The sequence below is a fragment of the Dreissena polymorpha genome, chromosome 2 (assembly GCF_020536995.1).
Source record: "Dreissena polymorpha isolate Duluth1 chromosome 2, UMN_Dpol_1.0, whole genome shotgun sequence".
NCBI classification, from domain to species: Eukaryota; Metazoa; Mollusca; class Bivalvia; order Myida; family Dreissenidae; genus Dreissena; species Dreissena polymorpha.
This window is the reverse complement of record NC_068356.1, coordinates 117,826,148-117,843,191: the sequence shown is the minus strand read 5'-3', so window position 1 is coordinate 117,843,191 and position 17,044 is coordinate 117,826,148. Positions and strand designations below refer to the sequence as shown.

Sequence of the window (17,044 nt, the reverse complement as noted above, 5' to 3'; positions counted from 1 at the left end):
CTTCTGTCTTTTTTTCTCTTAAGTAGTTCTGAATTCAATCGTATGTTGCTCTTTTTTTTCATAATTCATAATAGAACCAAATATATTCATATACCAATGAACATTTTGGCCACATTTTAATGTGTGTGGTTTGCATAAAACGGGGTATGAGGGTATAGCAGCTTAAAATGATTGCATTGTGTATATGGTCATTATGGCAACGATGGCGATAACGTTCGAGTGGTACAACACTTGTCTAAGATTTTGCAAGGTGGACTTGTTTTTTTACCTTACGTGACCAAATTTGTAAGTTGAATTAGATATCGGATGACAAACATCAATGTTGACTTAATTTCAACACGGCATAGATATGTTCAAAATAAAAAATCTCACCCCATTTGTCCCATGGTATTGATATTGTCAATACACATTTTCTGACCGAATGTCATCGAGGTTAAATGATAAGTGTGGCTTCTAGAGTGGTAATAATATTTTCGTAACAACTGACCTATACTGTCCTAGTTCTTGTTCGTTCTTTAAGAAAATTGAATGTTTGTCTTTATATTTTCCATATACAGTAAGCATTCTGACAATGTATCATCACGATGGAGCCAAATATTAGGTATCTTTCATGTGGTTCGACGGACAGCACAGTCCATACAACAACCGTCGACGGACAGCTTGTAACTTAGTGAATCGCTAAAGTACATCGCGAAATACAACGACCAACAAGAGGAAAGGGAGGTTGAATGGATACATACGCATTTAAAGCAAATACTAATTACTTTTAGACTATTTTCTGCACTATATCTGTACACAAAAATGACGACATATTTTGTCTATGCCATTGTGAACGCATAGCGCCATCATCATCATCCTTTCAAAATGAATATAACTAGTAAACACATGGTTTAGGGCATATATGAAAAGGGCAAACTATTAAAAGAACTCATTTAAAACTCCCAATATTCATAAACTGTAATTTTATTTAAAAAATAAAAGATAAAACACGAGGAGATTCAGTAATGAGAACAATGCAAAACGACAGAAAATATCGTATCACATGAAGGGACAATTTACAGAAACGGTATGTTTTGAAATAACATGCACTTTTTCAATTGTAAGCACCAATAAATCGAGTGGTGAACGGAAGACTGTTGTAATTCATATTAAATAAAGAATGAAGTACGACAGGTTTCCGTTCAGCCCTCGAAATGTTCTGTCCGCTGCAAAAATGTCGCAGCCATTTCTCTTCCATAAATTCAAACAGATACATTCTACATCCGAATTAATATTCAACACTCTTAAATCACACAAAAAACATACAGTTTTATTAAATAATCATATGCCATGCTAGCTCTATTGGTAGAGCGCTTGAATACAAATCCGAGGAGAGCAGCTTCGATCAATCTCCGGCCACAAAACTTGTTGGGAGACTGATCATGAAATATTTGTTTTGACCAATCTTTCCGACGTGTAAAAACTAAAAACTGTTGAAAACGGCGAAAACAACAACTCAACAAACACACGAAACTTTAAAGGACTGGGCAGAATTCGAGAAAGTGATGATTTTGAATGTGTTCGAGTTTGTTTCAAATATACGTACTAATTTCAAACAATGTACAACATGTACACACAAATATTTTATAATAATAAATGTAAAGGGCGTCTCATTATTGATTTATTAGTCTGAAATAAGACTGTTCAATTTTATTTCGCCGCACCTAAATACCGCATGTCTAATACATCGGACACATGTAGTTTCTGAATACATTAGTCTGTGTTTATTTTTCTGTACGAGGCCGCGGGAGATTCGTCACTAGTTTTCGCGGGTATGCGGGATTTATCGACGCCATATTTTCCGCTGGAAAGGTCCCGTATGTATGTCAGGAATTCAGGGCGACGCATGTCTTCTATCATCTTTTCTGAAAAAAAAGGTGTGTGCGTTCCAAATTTAATTGAATTGAAACGTTAGCCTGGCTCTATACCACATTTAGAGAGTGAGGATTGTTTTGTCCAGGCCTTTCTCGATTTAACCCTTTGCATGCTGGGAAATTTGTCGTCTGCTAAACTGCCGTCTGCTGAATTTCTAAAATTAGCATTTTCTTCGATATTTTTTCAAAGAATACTATCAAAATAGCAAGCAGTTTGGATCCTGATGAGACACCATGTTCTGTGGCGTCTCATCTGGATCCAAACTGTTTGCAAAGGCCTTTTAAATTCGTTTCCAGCACTGAAAGGGTTAACAGGAAGGCGTATGACCTTGCAATAATAAGCTCGCGTATTAATCTATATTTCGACATACCGCGTTTTAATATAGAACATATTCAGCAGAATAATCTTACATCAACATTGATATTACCAAACACCAAGTGGGCTCGTTAAAATACTAACGTTTATTTGAGAGGGTAGTTTTTACCTGTTATTTATAATATCCCCCATGTGACGTTTTATCACAAAAGGTCATATTTTAAGCAAGAATAATACAGTACCATCTGGCTTTCGAACAGTTGAGACATTACCATAGGCATATAATGTGAAGATGCATATGTTAAAGTAACGTGACACTCTCTATATATTTACTTCAGAACTAAATGGAGTATGCATTTAGAAAAAAACATATGCTGTTATGGCATTATTAAACTTGCCTAACGCTATTGCAAACTAGTAGTCTTATGAAAAAACGGTACGTAATACATTCTATCGTCACATACCAACCACCTGCGCAATAGTCCCGGCCCTGGGGCCTTCATAATCGTCGGGTAGGTACTCGTCTGGGATGCATTCGTAACCTATTTCGTTGTATATCTTCACCAAGCTTTTCCCGTGTAGATGAAACTGACAAATAGTTCAATATTATATAACAACAATGCAGTGCAAACAACGACAGCAGGGAACCAAGTGATCAAAATATGACGAGTACAACAGAAACATGACTGCTTCGGTTGAAACATTTTCAACTTAAACATAATTTAATAACATATTTTAGAATTGTTCAATTTTATTAGTAGCCTGTATTATTTGAACGGGATTGTGAGCATTTTAACGATAAACTGAATGTCACATAATACATCGAACACTTTGAAAACACTCCGTTTTCTGATAGATGTTAAAGTGTTCAAGTTCAGTCCATTCTTATTGGTTTATTTGTGTATGATATCGTTTCATACAGAACAAATTCATGTTGCTACTGCAAACTTATTGGTCATTCATGTCTTATATAGCACTCCGTTATGATTGTGTAAGATTAACTATGAAATAGAGTGCAAATAGATTGTTTACAGAAAATGATTAACTCATTAAGTCCAGGTAATTATCAAATACATCCTTAGAAACTTGTACATTTTCGTGAAGTACATAGGCTTTGTACAAAATGGTAGTGCTGACGCAATTTATTTCAATACATTTGTCATGTTATTACATCGCATAATGGTTGACTTTAGTAGCCAATTTCCACTAATCTGGTCATATTTTGATTATGTGATTTTTCAATTGAGTTCTGCATGGTGTAGAGGAATTAAACAGAGTTTAACAATTGCTTGAAGCCAGTTATTTCGACAAGAAACTACACAAAAGAAAACGCGCCTTTTTTGTCGCGAACAAATAAATGTTTACACGCTCCAAGACTTATACAATAATGTTTAATTTTATATTGCATAGAAATCCTTGATTAAAATCACTTAACTATGCTTCTTCCAGAAATACAATTAGATTTTAAGTTACAAATTATGTAGTTCCATTAACGATACTAGTGCCGTGGTTCTATTAAGCAAAAAATCCTAAAAGAATAGCAAATGAACTGCATTCACATGCAACTATACATGTATGCTTAGGCATAGTGTTGATGAATGGGTCAAGTTCCCCCCGGGTACTACTTCCCCGTACCCCGGGTATTTTGAAGTATACTTCACCTTACACCGATTTACAAATGATACTTTTGGGTACCCCGGTATACTTACAGCTACCCCATATTTCCTAATAAGAATAAAATTCGTACCCAATTTTTTTCGGACCCAAACTTTTCGTACCCACATTTGTACGAACATTTTGGGTACGAACAAATATGTGGGTACGAAAATTTTGGTTACGAAAAAAATGTGGGTACGAACATTTTGGGTATGAAAAAAAATGAGGGTACGAAAATTTTGGTTACGAAAAAAATGTGGGTACTACAATTTTGGGTACGAAAAAATTATGCAAAAAACCGTGTACGAATAATAATTTGGGTAGGAAAAAAATTTGGGTAGGAAAATTTTGTGTACGAAAAAAATGTGGGTAAGACAATTTTTGGTGCGAAAAAAATGTTGGGTACGAATTTTTTATCAGGAAAGATTTGTAAGTATAACGGGGTACCCAAAAGTATCATTTGACAATTGGTGTAAGGTGAAGTATTCTTCAAAGTACCCGGGCAACGGGGAAGTAGTACCCGGAGGGAACTAGACCCATTCAGCCATAGTATAGTCCCTGAAAATAAAATGCAGAAACTGTAAAATTTAAAGATAAAGACGATTCGCGTGTATCTAGTGTTGTTTTAGTTTTTGAGAAAATACACTTCTTTGAGAATTTTTTCAGGTTTACGTCTTAAGAAATAGAATAATGTCAAGCACTAGAAGCAAAACAATGAGAAAAGTAACTCATCGCAATACATAACGTATTACATATTTGACAGGAACGGCTATATACAGTACCCTGCTCTTCAATTTCTTCGACAGGATGATAGAAACCATTGCCCAGATGGCGTCAAAGAAAGGCGGCTCGTTGAATATGTCCAAAGACTTAACGCGTATTGGCAGACTTTTCTGTAACAACCAACATTGATAAATTGATGCGGCGAGAAAACAAAGGCGCAAAAACCGATCACTGATCATTTATAGGACATTGATTATATTTAAGCCGATAATTATTTATGTGTTTTTTCATTCCTTACTTCATTTCATATTTAATAAAGACACGCATGCGTATTGTTTGCATTAATATACACGTCATTTGGGAAATACAAATAACATTTTTTACCTGAAAATAACTCGTGAATTCCTTTTCGAATTCAGGATTGTATAAGGTCGTAATCATGCTCCAAGTGATCCCAGCGTAATTGCTCACAAAAACGACACCGTTGACCTGCGCGTGCTCGTTGAATGTCAACCAATCACAGAGCAGTGCGCTCATATGGTACATCTTGGAAACGCCAACAGATTTGAAAAATTCGGTATCCAGTTTTTCTATTTGAAAAAGAACGACAGAACTAACAATTAATATTTGTAAACCATAAATGCGTTTTCCTTTCATCACAAGTAAAGTGCAAAGTAATTTGAATTATTGTAGGCACAAGTACTATGTATATATTGTTAAGCAATCACATGTTCTACATTTTATGCTGCAAGTATCAGTAACCTTGACCTTTGACTTGTTCAATGCAACTCGATGAGTTTAATCCCCGTATCACGTGTAAATGCCAATTTAAACGATTGCATTTATAAGATTATATAGATACTGCGCGAAAACGAAACCATGAAACTTTCAAATCACAAACCCCTTGGACCTTTAACATCGCACTGATGACCTCGGTATCACACGTCACATTCATAGCATGAGTTAGGTCAAAGCATTACGTAGATATTGTGTGTGAACTAAGTATTCTCAATTTAAAGTTTCAAGTGTCATTCACATTGGCCTTTGAGTTTTAAATATTAAACTAAAAGGCTCGAAGGATTTCTTCACTTTACCCCGTGTAAAAAACCTACCAATGTGCCTAATTGTTGGTTAAGGAAAATTCGTTAGATATTGTGCGAAAAAAAATTGATCTACGGATCGGCCATCCGTCCGACGGACCGATGCAAAGCAATGTACATGTACACTCCCCTCTTCGAAGGTTGGTGTACAGTTCAATATGCATTTTAAATTTTATTGACTTTTGCACTTGGCAACGTGTCATTATGGCACTATCAGTCATCATTGAAAAGGCGATAAACTAATGAATATTCGGCGAACGATTTTTTATATCTATTAATTTGACTTTTAATTGAATTCCCTTTGTTCTGCATATAACATTATAAGAATGTACATCATCCGATAAGGAGTGACATACTAATATATGAAATTTATCTCAAGTCTAACCAAATTCTTTGTTCCTATGAGTAATATTGTGCGAGTGCATACGGAAAAAGGCCAGCAATACTTACCGAACCCGCCAAACATAACAATTCTCCCGTGCTTGTCGCGCTTGGGGCTGGCGTAAAATGCGCTGTAATGAATATGGGATATATACGATTATGCAATATGGGTTATTAATTTGCATCAAAACAGTGATAATTCGGAAAAAAAGTGTCGTGGGTAGGGTTAGAAATATTTTGCATTAGATAAAACAATGTTATATTCGTACAAACAATCGGCTTGTGTTGAACTAAAGTTTTAGCATGTTACATAATGCAATGGTGTCAAAGCCAATTACAGTTTGATAGTATGTACAGCAATGCGCATTTGACAATGTAATGAGTGTATTATACATGGGCTGATATGCTATGGAGGTTAGATATGACATTATACTTAAACTTATATGATGGGTAATATTATTATCGCGGAAAATATAAACAGTAATAATTTCCTCGCAATATTTGACTACCAATCGAGTATCGAGTCTTCGATAAACGGCCCGGAAACATAATTTGTGTACAGATTGGTCATGAAATCCTGTCTACGACCATTCTTTTTTTCCTCCGATTCAAGTAGGGGAGGTGTCAGTAACATAATTATGTGAAGTTAGTACTGGTAAAACCAGCTTACCCCATTAACAGTGGGTCGGTTAACTGACCTTTGTGATATGACACCAATACTGTTGAACACGTCGCATAATATCGTTAAACCGGTAGAAAAAATAAACTAAACGAAACGCCGTTTGCATTACAAAAAGGTACTTTGTTTATATCACTTGTCAATTTGCCTAAACAATTTCACATTGGAAAAAGCGCACACGAGAAGGACATCCACACATGAATAAAACTTTTATCATCGCATTGAAACGGTCAGTGCAAGGTATTGGGTGCTTTATCGGGATAAGGGCGCCCATATTTAACACAATACCAATATTTATTCACCAAACGTTAGTTGTAAATGAGAACGTATTTCAACGTACCCCATTCTCATTAATTTCAGAAGAACAGGATCAAACGGATCCTCGTTTGTGAACCAGTCTGGCCTTCCGGTTCGCACAGTCCAAAACTTCTCGAGTGCCTTCCGCGCATCTAGTTGGCTGAATTTCCGAAATCTCAAAAACCGCAACAGAAATGCGTAGTCTGACAATACAAATACTGATTACGTCAATTATGTTTAAATCTAATTAATTGCATTGCTTCAATTTGCAAGTGGATATAAATGATATTAAATAATAATACACGAAACTCCCGTTTCACAGCACATACACGTGGACATTTTAAAACAGGAAACAACTAATCGTATACTAGTAAATGTCATTATGCAAGTACGCGCAATGTAAAAACGTATATTTCTGATGGTTAAGCAAGAGGGGTAAAGCCCTGTCGGACCGTATTTGGTACAAAAACGAATATGGTACATTTGTACCATATTCGGCCGAATATGGTACAAATGTACCATACTCGGACCGAAGATGGTACAATTTTCGACCGAATATGGTACAAACATTGTACCATATTCGGTTGGAATAAGTTTTTCTATGCTCGCCAAAACGTATTTGGTACATACCAAAAAAAACTCATAAAAATGAAAATGGCCTACGTATATGGTACATAAATTATGTATTTCTTAATAAATGAAATAGTCTGCCGATGTGTAAACTTTTTTTCAAACTCAAATACATTGTATTAACCTAATATTGGAAGTGACAAAAGTATCATCATCATCATCATCATCATCATCATCATCATCATCATCATCATCATCGTCGTCGTCGTCGTCGTCGTCGTCGTCGTCGTAACTAGCAGTAACAGAAACAGCTAACCTAACCACACTTTAGATGGATTTTGCTTGTTGTGTAACTGTTTCGCCGGCTAGCTCAGTCGGTTGCGCGTCAGATTCACGCAGGCGGCCTGGGTTCGATTCTCGGGCGGGCCAGATACTTTCGTGGAGATCATTAATAGCAATTTTCAAATTTTTAAAACTTTTTTTTTCGAAAGTGTATTTTCACCAAAATCCGATTTAAGAGATTTTGAGCTCTTTTAAATGAATATATCTCTCCAAAAATAAGGATGTTTGACTGGCTGCTTTAGACAGGTGTGACTGTATTCCTAAACATTACTTTGTAAAGTTGATTTGTCGTTCCGACGTCATATTGCTGAGAAGCCGACAAAGCTTTGAAGTTTCCGATTTTTTCTTTGATAACGTGCCGCTTTAAAAAGGCGGGAATTTTGCACACGAGTCTTACTCAGAAGTCAGTAATCATATTTGACTTGGCGGTCGGCAAGAAAAGTTGTGATTTTCGACTAGAAAGAATTGAAATCCAAACTTTCTTCAAACTTCAAAAGAATTCTTGACAGTAAGTACTGTACATAATTTTAATTTTCAGTTGTCTTAATATGCATTGATGTTTTAACATGCATTGATTTTTATGTTTTATGCCCCCCCCCCCCCTCAGAGTGCATTTGCAGTTGTCCGTCCGTCTATCCAATTGTCCGTGGCATTCCTTCCGGGTGCGTAACTCCTAAACTGCTAAAATATTTAAGCTACAGTCATTTTTTCGAAAGTGTATTTTCCACCAAAATCAGATCGAGCTCCTGTAATCTGTAGATTTGAACATTTTAAATTTTATGGAGTTTATAGGTCTTTGACCTTCGAACCCTGCCTAGTCGTGACTTCTGGTGAGCGACCTAGGCCCCCAGGGCCCCTTCTTTATATCCCTTCCATCCACGTAGCATTGGTTTCTACAGACCGTTTGTCCGTTGACCGCCATAAGTTTGCCCGCTATTTTTCCCCTGAATTTGAATTCGGTTGGATTTCAATGAAACTTTACATGAAGTACTAGCTACTTTCATTGCGCATATTGCCCGGAAGTTCGGATTGTAAATTTTAGCGGAGCTATCAGACGAGTGATTTTAGCTCAGCTCATGTCGTGAGACATTCGTTTTCGACACGCGGTGTTCAATACAAGCTCTATTAACTAATGAAGTATAAATGTATAATAACTTATTATATTATTTCAGATGAAGGAAGCAATTAGGAGAAAAAGGAAGCAATTAGGGTGCTTGCCCAGGTCGAAGTACGACATTGTTGTCAGATGTTTAAACGGATCGTTCGATGTCCCTGTGAAGAAACGGACACCTGAAGAGAATAATTGTTTGGCCATGATTAGAAAACGTAAGGACTTCGAGCTTGGTGACCGGGGTTCTTTATTGTGTGGCGGAAAGCAAGTCCTTGTGAAAGAAGATCTTCCTAGATTTGTTGAGAAGATGTTCATGGAAAACAAAGGATGTGGAGCAAGGGTTATTTACAACAAACTGAAAGTAAATTACACGGGGTTCTCGGAACAAGCTATCCTTGAAATACTGTACAATAGCAAGTATTACCATGAGAAGTATCCGAGATTTACAAACAAGCCAAAGCCAAAGACAATTACAGAAGAGGAACCAGGCAAAAGATGGCAGATTGACATAATTAACATGAAAAATCAAAGTGTTAGCTACAAGGGGTCCACATACAGTTATATTCTACAAGTCGTGGACGTTTATTCTAGGTACGTTATGCCAAAACCCCTGAAAACGAAGAGTTCGCGTGAAGTTGCAAAGGCATTAGAGGACGTGTTGATGGTTAACCTTGCCCCTGACATGATCCAATGTGACAACGGACTGGAATTTAAAGGCCCTAGTATGAAACTTTTGTTGAACAAGTACAACATCAAAATGATCAATAGTAGGCCGTATCATCCTCAATCACAGGGCAAGTGTGAAAGGTCAAACAGTGTTATAAAGGCCAAGATTCTATTTGCAACAAAAAGTAAACGTGGATTTAACTGGGTCGAAGGGCTTCAAGATTTAGCCTATGCCATAAACACAAGTTTCAAACGAGTTCTTGGGGGTCTCACGCCCTTTGAAGCCTACTACGGAAGAAGTCATGTTTTTACCAAAGAACGTCATAGTTCTCGTGAAATAAAGAAAACCATACGGCGAGCAAATAAAAAGGCTTACAGGTCGCTGTTGAAAAACGCAACTTCCCCAAGCAAGTACAAAGTAGGAGAGACAGTATTAATTCGCTATCCCTTTCGAAAATCCAGGGTGCCAACCAAAAGATATGTTATCGAAGGCAAGGTAGAAAAAGTAAAACGAAATGGTGTTTATATCGTGTCATTTCAAGTACCGAACAAACCCGAACTTGGATTCGTAAGCAAATCGGTTGGGGTCGAAAACATGACTAGCCTAACTGTTGCGTTAGAGAAACAACGAAAAATTAAAAAACATTCATTAAAACAGAACCGCTCAGAGAAACAAAATCACAGAACTAAGTACTATCATGTTTTAACACACCATGAAAATCTGCAGTTGTTGGATGGGGTGAATATTGCCATGGACCCAAATCCGGATGGAAATTGTCAATTTGCTGCTATATCGCATCAACTTGGTAAAATTGGTATATACAAAGACGTAGATGCTTTACGTAAGGAAGCAGTCCATCACATTGTAGAAAACAGATATTTCTATGAAACTTTTGTCTATGATGAAACATTTGATGAATACGTTAAGAATATGTCTAAGAATGGGACATACGGCGACAACCTCACGCTCATTGCACTTATGAGAGAATATAATTTGCAGTGCCTGGTAGTTTCTACCCGAGGACTAGAACACTCATCAATTGTGTCAGCAGATGGAAAGTTCGATGGTGATGTTGGAACAATTGCATTGGGGTATTTCCCAGAAGGATTTGGCATGCATTACGTTAGTATCCGTATCAATCAACGCGTGTACAAGGACATAATATCACGCTTAGAACAGTCGTATGACAACGGTGACTCTGGCGACAGCGCTGCGTCAGGCGACAACGCTGCGTCTGGCGACAACGGTGACTCTGGCGACAACGGTGACTCCGGCGACACCGCTGCGTCTGGCGACAACACTGCATCTGGCGACAACGCTGCGTCTGGCGACAACGCTGCGTCAGGCGACAACGCTGCGTCTGGCGACAACGGTTACTCTGGCGACAACGGTGACTCCGGCGACACCGCTGCGTCTGGCGACAACACTGCATCTGGCGACAACGCTGCGTCTGGCGACAACGGTGACTCTTGCGACAACGGTGACTCCGGCGACAACGGTGACTCCAGCGACAACGGTGACTCCGGCGACAACGGTGACTCCGGCGACAACGCTGCGTCTGGCGACAACACTGCATCTGGCGACAACGCTGCGTCTGGCGACAACGGTGACTCTTGCGACAACGGTGACTCCGGCGACAACGGTGACTCCAGCGACAACGGTGACTCCGGCGACAACGGTGACTCCGGCGACAACGCTGCGTCTGGCGACAACGGTGACTCCGGCGACAACGCTGCGTCTGGCGACAACACTGCATCTGGCGACAACGCTGCGTCTGGCGACAACGGTGACTCTTGCGACAACGGTGACTCCGGCGACAACGGTGACTCCAGCGACAACGGTGACTCCGGCGACAACGGTGACTCCGGCGACAACGCTGCGTCTGGCGACAACGGTGACTCCGGCGACAACGGTGACTCTGGCGACAACGGTGACGTCTCTGTGTGTTCAGCCCTGAAAGAGCTTCAAGATATGATAAACAATAGGAGGGCACAGAAGAGAACGACTTTTCCATTTCTGATGTTACCACTTCACATTCAAGTTGAAATTTTTAAGTTCTGCATACAATCAAACCCGTCAATCCAGTTTGTGTTGGCGAAGGTCGGCAAACCCTTTAGAGATTTAATAAGGTCAATGAGTTTGCAAACACCTAGAATTTACATTCGGCCGGATATTGGACTAGATACTAGTAACAGAAATCCTGTTAGAGTTCGTTTCCTATTAACAAGAGCGGGCAGAAACAGCGGTCTTATTTCGGCAATAAAAGAAATCATCAAGGGGCCAAAATGGGCAAACGCATGGCTGCGTTTGCGTGTTAGTGGAATCGGTTGGTATGATATCATAGATGTCATGTACAGACATTACAGGTGAAATATACATGTATATCGGTGTTTGGAAACCTGTTATGTTATTTTTGTGATTGATGATTATGTTCTTCTACCGGAAATTTGTTGTCATTTGCTCATTTACTGGTAACTTTTTACGAAGCACATTTGGGATATTTTGGCTGCTACTAAAATGAATGTATATATGTATATTATGTCTTGTCAAAATGCTACAGTTGGATTAAAATTTAAATGCTGTTCTATGTTCTTCAATATTACTTTGAAAAATCCTGTCAGTATACCAATAAATGAAAAAAGTACAAGTTTGTTGAATCTCTTGAATGAAACAAATTATAAAATACAAAATGTAAAATGAATATGTGATGATGATGATGACAAAACATTTGTGATGATGATGATGGTAAAAAAATTGTGATGATGATGGTGGTGGTGATGATGATGACAGTGGTTATGATGATTGGGGTTTGATGATTGTGGTGATGATGATGATGATGATGATGATAATGATGATGATGATGATGATAACAAACGTTTTGGGATGATGATGACAGCGATGTTTATCGGACGATGATGATGGTTATAATGATGATGATAAGTTTTTAGATGATGATGACGGCGATGTTTATCGGCCGACGATGATGATAATGATGATGATGATAACAAAATATTTGTGATGATGATGATGGCGATGTTTATTGGCCGATGATGATGATGATATTCTCATCGTCGTCATCATCATCACAACATCCTCATTATCGACCGAAAACATCGCTGTCATTATCATCACAAAAAAACTTTTGTGATCACCATTACGATCATGATAATGGATATGATGATGTTGGTTTTGATGGTGATGATGATGGTGGTGTTGGTAAAGATAACAACGATGATGATCATTGGGGTGTTGATAATTGATGTGATGATGATGATGATGATGATGATGATGATGATGATGATGATGATGATGATGATGATGATGATGATGATGATGATGAGATAACGATGATGATGATGATGATGAGATAACGATGATGATGATGATGATGATTACGATGATGAGTGTGTATCATATTCGGAACGAATGTGGTACATTTTTCATCCGAATATGGTACAAGTTTGTACCATATTCGGTCAGGCATTTTACCCCAAAACTGCAGATACGTATATGGTACAATTAGACAGTTGTACCATATTCGGCCGAATATGGTACAAACTTGTACCATATTCGTTTTTGTACCAAATACGGTCCGACAAAGCCCCAAAGGCGCTCATCTGAGAAGCCAAGGAACTGAACAAGTGGTGTTCACAAAGTAACACAATATATTTTGATCAAGAAATGTATCAACATCTGGAAGAAATGTTTGTAACCAACATCTATTATTTTTAGAACCCATCCCAGAAAATACCTTTTTGAACCTTCAGGGCTGGCACGAATCACGATTAGCCAGTCAAACATGTGACTTCTATAGTGTGAAACGGTTTAACTATAGCCCTTGTTGCGGTTAGGTTTTACCAGGGACAGGAACCATATATCACTCCTCTGAGAAATCACTTATTTACGACTGAAGACTTATATTCAGAGCAAGTTTAATGAACATGGCGTTACAAATGTAAATTCGTGAGTCTCAAGCTTTTTCTTTAATTTGATACAGTGAGTGACCTTATATAAGACCCCACATGGCCCAGTTTCAATCGCCTCCGCTATATCATTGACACCATGTTCTGACCAAGTTTAATGACGCGTTTTTTTTGTTTTATTTTACTTAGAGGTCTTTTTAATCACAACCTTCAGTTAAATATTGCAATAACTGTTGCACCTAAAAGTATTCGTGAGCTTTTTCATTTTACCCAGGGACCTAGCTTTAAACAACAAAAATGATCCCATTTCAAACTCGGCGGGATATGCGTGTGACAAAATGTCTGACAAATGTTCAAGATGATCGGGCAGTTAACGTGTCCTTGAGAGTGTTCACAAGAGTTCTCTTCAATGTGACAGAGCAAACTAGAATTTTGACACAACAAGATTAGTCTTAAGCCGGGTCGAGATATTATTGGGGAAATAATCTGATCAAGTTTCATGAAGATCGCAGAAACAAATTTTTGCCTCCAGAGTTTTCATAAGCTTTTTCTATAATTTGAACTAGTGACCTAGTTTGGGAGCCAAAGAGGCAAACTTTTGAAATCCGCCGAGATGTCAGGTTTTGTTCTCGTATGACCCAGTATCGAAATCGGCAGAGATATAATTTGTGATGTGTCTACGTTTCATAAAGATTGCACAATAAATTTTGCAGCCAAAGTGTTTACAAACATCATCTTTAATTGGACCAAGTGATCTCGATTTTGACCACACGTGACCCAGTATTGAACAAGGTCGATATATTATTGGAAAAATGTTCTTAAAAGGTTTCTTGAAAAGGGTTGGACATTCAATATCCCACGTGACCCTGTTTGAACTCGGTTGAGATATCATCGAGACAAATGTTCTTACCAAGTTACATGAAGATTGAGCAAGCTATGTGACCACTAGAGTGTTCACATAGCGAATGTTCTCAACGCACAACACACGACGAAAAAAAAGGAATTCACAAAGGCTCATCATGCGCAGCTTTCTTACAAATACTGAGACGATTAATCCGATAATCTGTATCCTGAGATTCGAAAATGAATAATAAGTAATGTATTTGCATAGAAACGTATGCGATATATGGCGTGATTAGACATTTGAAAGCAAACGCATAATAAATTATTTAAAATTACCATTTAATTGAAAATTGTCCGCATAGAAACAGCGTGACGGGCAAATTTATTGGGACAATTATCTATGATGTAAAAACTAAGAGTTAACCTGTTGGAGATTTCAGCCAATCTTGCTGTAACGCCCATTCTCTTAGGGACTGTACCGCCAGTATCGTGTCTTTCTCGTTCCTCTCATTTAGCTCATCTCGTGCCTTCTTTTTACTGGCAGCATCCAATACGCTGACGAATTGTGTGCCACCTAAACATGAAGCATATTTAAGCTAGTACCGAGTAAAACAAGTTAGTCCTTTGTGTTTAGAAGAAATGTATAACATTGAAAACATGAAACAGTGAACTTGGTCCAATATCCCTTTTGACGGTTTGGAATTCTAATTCATAAATTATATGCAACAGCTGATTGTTTCATCTAATCAGATCGAGCCATACTGTTATTAACTTATTGTATTTCTCTAGGTTGAGTTTTCGATCAGTTTGTTACATTATAACATTTTCAGAAAAATATCACTTTTATAATTGTAAAAATAAACAAATATTGCAACGAGGTTTACAACAGTTCTGTCATGAAATATACTTCTTTGAATTGATATTCACGTGTGTGTGTATAGCAACAATAAACAACGAACATTAAGAACATATACCATTCAAAACAGCATTTTCGTAAGGGAGATGAGTCGGAAATAAAATTCGTAGGCTAAAAAGAAACAGCTTTTTTGATTGCATTCAACGGGTTGTTTTTTTCTTAAAATAATATGGCTGGAATAATATTATTTCTTCAAAATACCGTATGTTTCTGATGTTTAAATCACAGCGAAATACGTACTTACTTGGTACAATAGTGGGAATTCCTATCATAAGGTTGCACACACTTTCTCACCTTGTATCATTCTGGTTTCGGCATAGCTGTTTAACTCAGCTTTGCACCTTAAATGACCTTTACATAACGCCAGCAGACCTGAACGAATAAACTTAATTCATTCCATTGGCTGATTTGAGCATTATCGCCCGGAAAACGGGCAACATCGCCGAGTCGTTGTAGAATAGGATGTAGCACTAATCAGTGTAGGGAAATGCGGACTGGTCTCCGCAAGTTCATTTTTGCCAAGTTACAATCACGCATTACCGGTAAATTGAATGCCAAAGACTTTCAAGGTCAGTGCTGGGTCAGTAAATCGTCAGGGGAAGGAGGAATGTACTATAATTAACGCCTTACGTTGATAACACAATATTGCTTTCAATATATCAAACGAACTTTTGGGAAAGACATGAATGAAAACCTATCGGTAAATGCCATTTGTCTTGAATTGTGAGGCAAAATTACCGACATAGTATAGTGTCCATGATAGAAGGGAAATCGCTTATTTATCTAGCCACACATGTGTGACGTACGCGGTAATTTTGTCTGAAAATCTTTCCTGAAAGCCAGAATAAGCTTCTGACACCTACCAGTTTGCTATAAATAACACAGTTTAACTTCAATTTTCTAGCGGAAAGTATCCTGGTTTGATGTTTCATTTACAAGGCGCAATTAGATTGATGAAGACCCGCGTCATGCAAACATGGGACATATGCTCTATGCTGCCAACGTAGCTCCTGTCCAGCCTGCGCATCCGCGCAGTCTTGTCAGGGTATGCATACTGATGAGCATACTCAAGAGATACATTGAAACATTGCGTGTTTTTATAGAGGAAACCGTAGCCCCTAACCAGACTGCGCAAGTGCGAAGGCTGGGCTTGAGCTACACTGGCCGCATATGTCATAAGACCAATGTCTTCATGCCACGTGTGTAGCAGTGTTCTATGAATCAACGATCTATCAATTCACAATAATGTTTATTTATAAATCTTTGTTTGAATGTGTAGAAAGAAAATAATAAATGTTTATAGCTGTTATGTCACTATATTCAAATGTTCAGTCTTGTATATTACCAATATAAAAAGTTGCTTAATATTTGAGAGCGTCAACAAGAAGGACTAGCCATGTGAGTACGCACATGAAATAAAAATTGTATTTACGAACACTTTTATGTGGTTTATTATTACTTGTAATAGTGCACTTCATGACGAATATTTCATTCGCTGGATATGCGACTTTTAAGTGAAAAAGAACACAACAATACTTAGACCATTGTTTTAAATTTAATAGCTTAGAAAAGTACATTTTATACCTTAATTTCAAAGTCAATATATA

At 37.8% G+C, this 17,044-nt stretch overlaps 1 protein-coding gene across 1 annotated transcript; it reads right to left on the bottom strand.

Annotated features, from left to right (window-relative positions):
* Positions 1-947: 947 nt before the first annotated feature.
* On the bottom strand, positions 948-16,899 carry LOC127868678 (alpha-tocopherol transfer protein-like). Its single transcript, XM_052410619.1, has 7 exons — positions 14,946-16,899; positions 7,109-7,268; positions 6,159-6,220; positions 4,993-5,198; positions 4,668-4,778; positions 2,694-2,817; positions 948-1,904 (listed from the first exon to the last, which is right to left on the bottom strand). Exons 2-7 carry the CDS (start codon positions 7,117-7,119, stop codon positions 1,753-1,755), a joined length of 666 nt encoding a protein of 221 aa, XP_052266579.1. The 5' UTR covers positions 7,120-7,268; positions 14,946-16,899; the 3' UTR covers positions 948-1,752.
* Between the last annotated feature and the right edge of the window lie 145 nt (positions 16,900-17,044).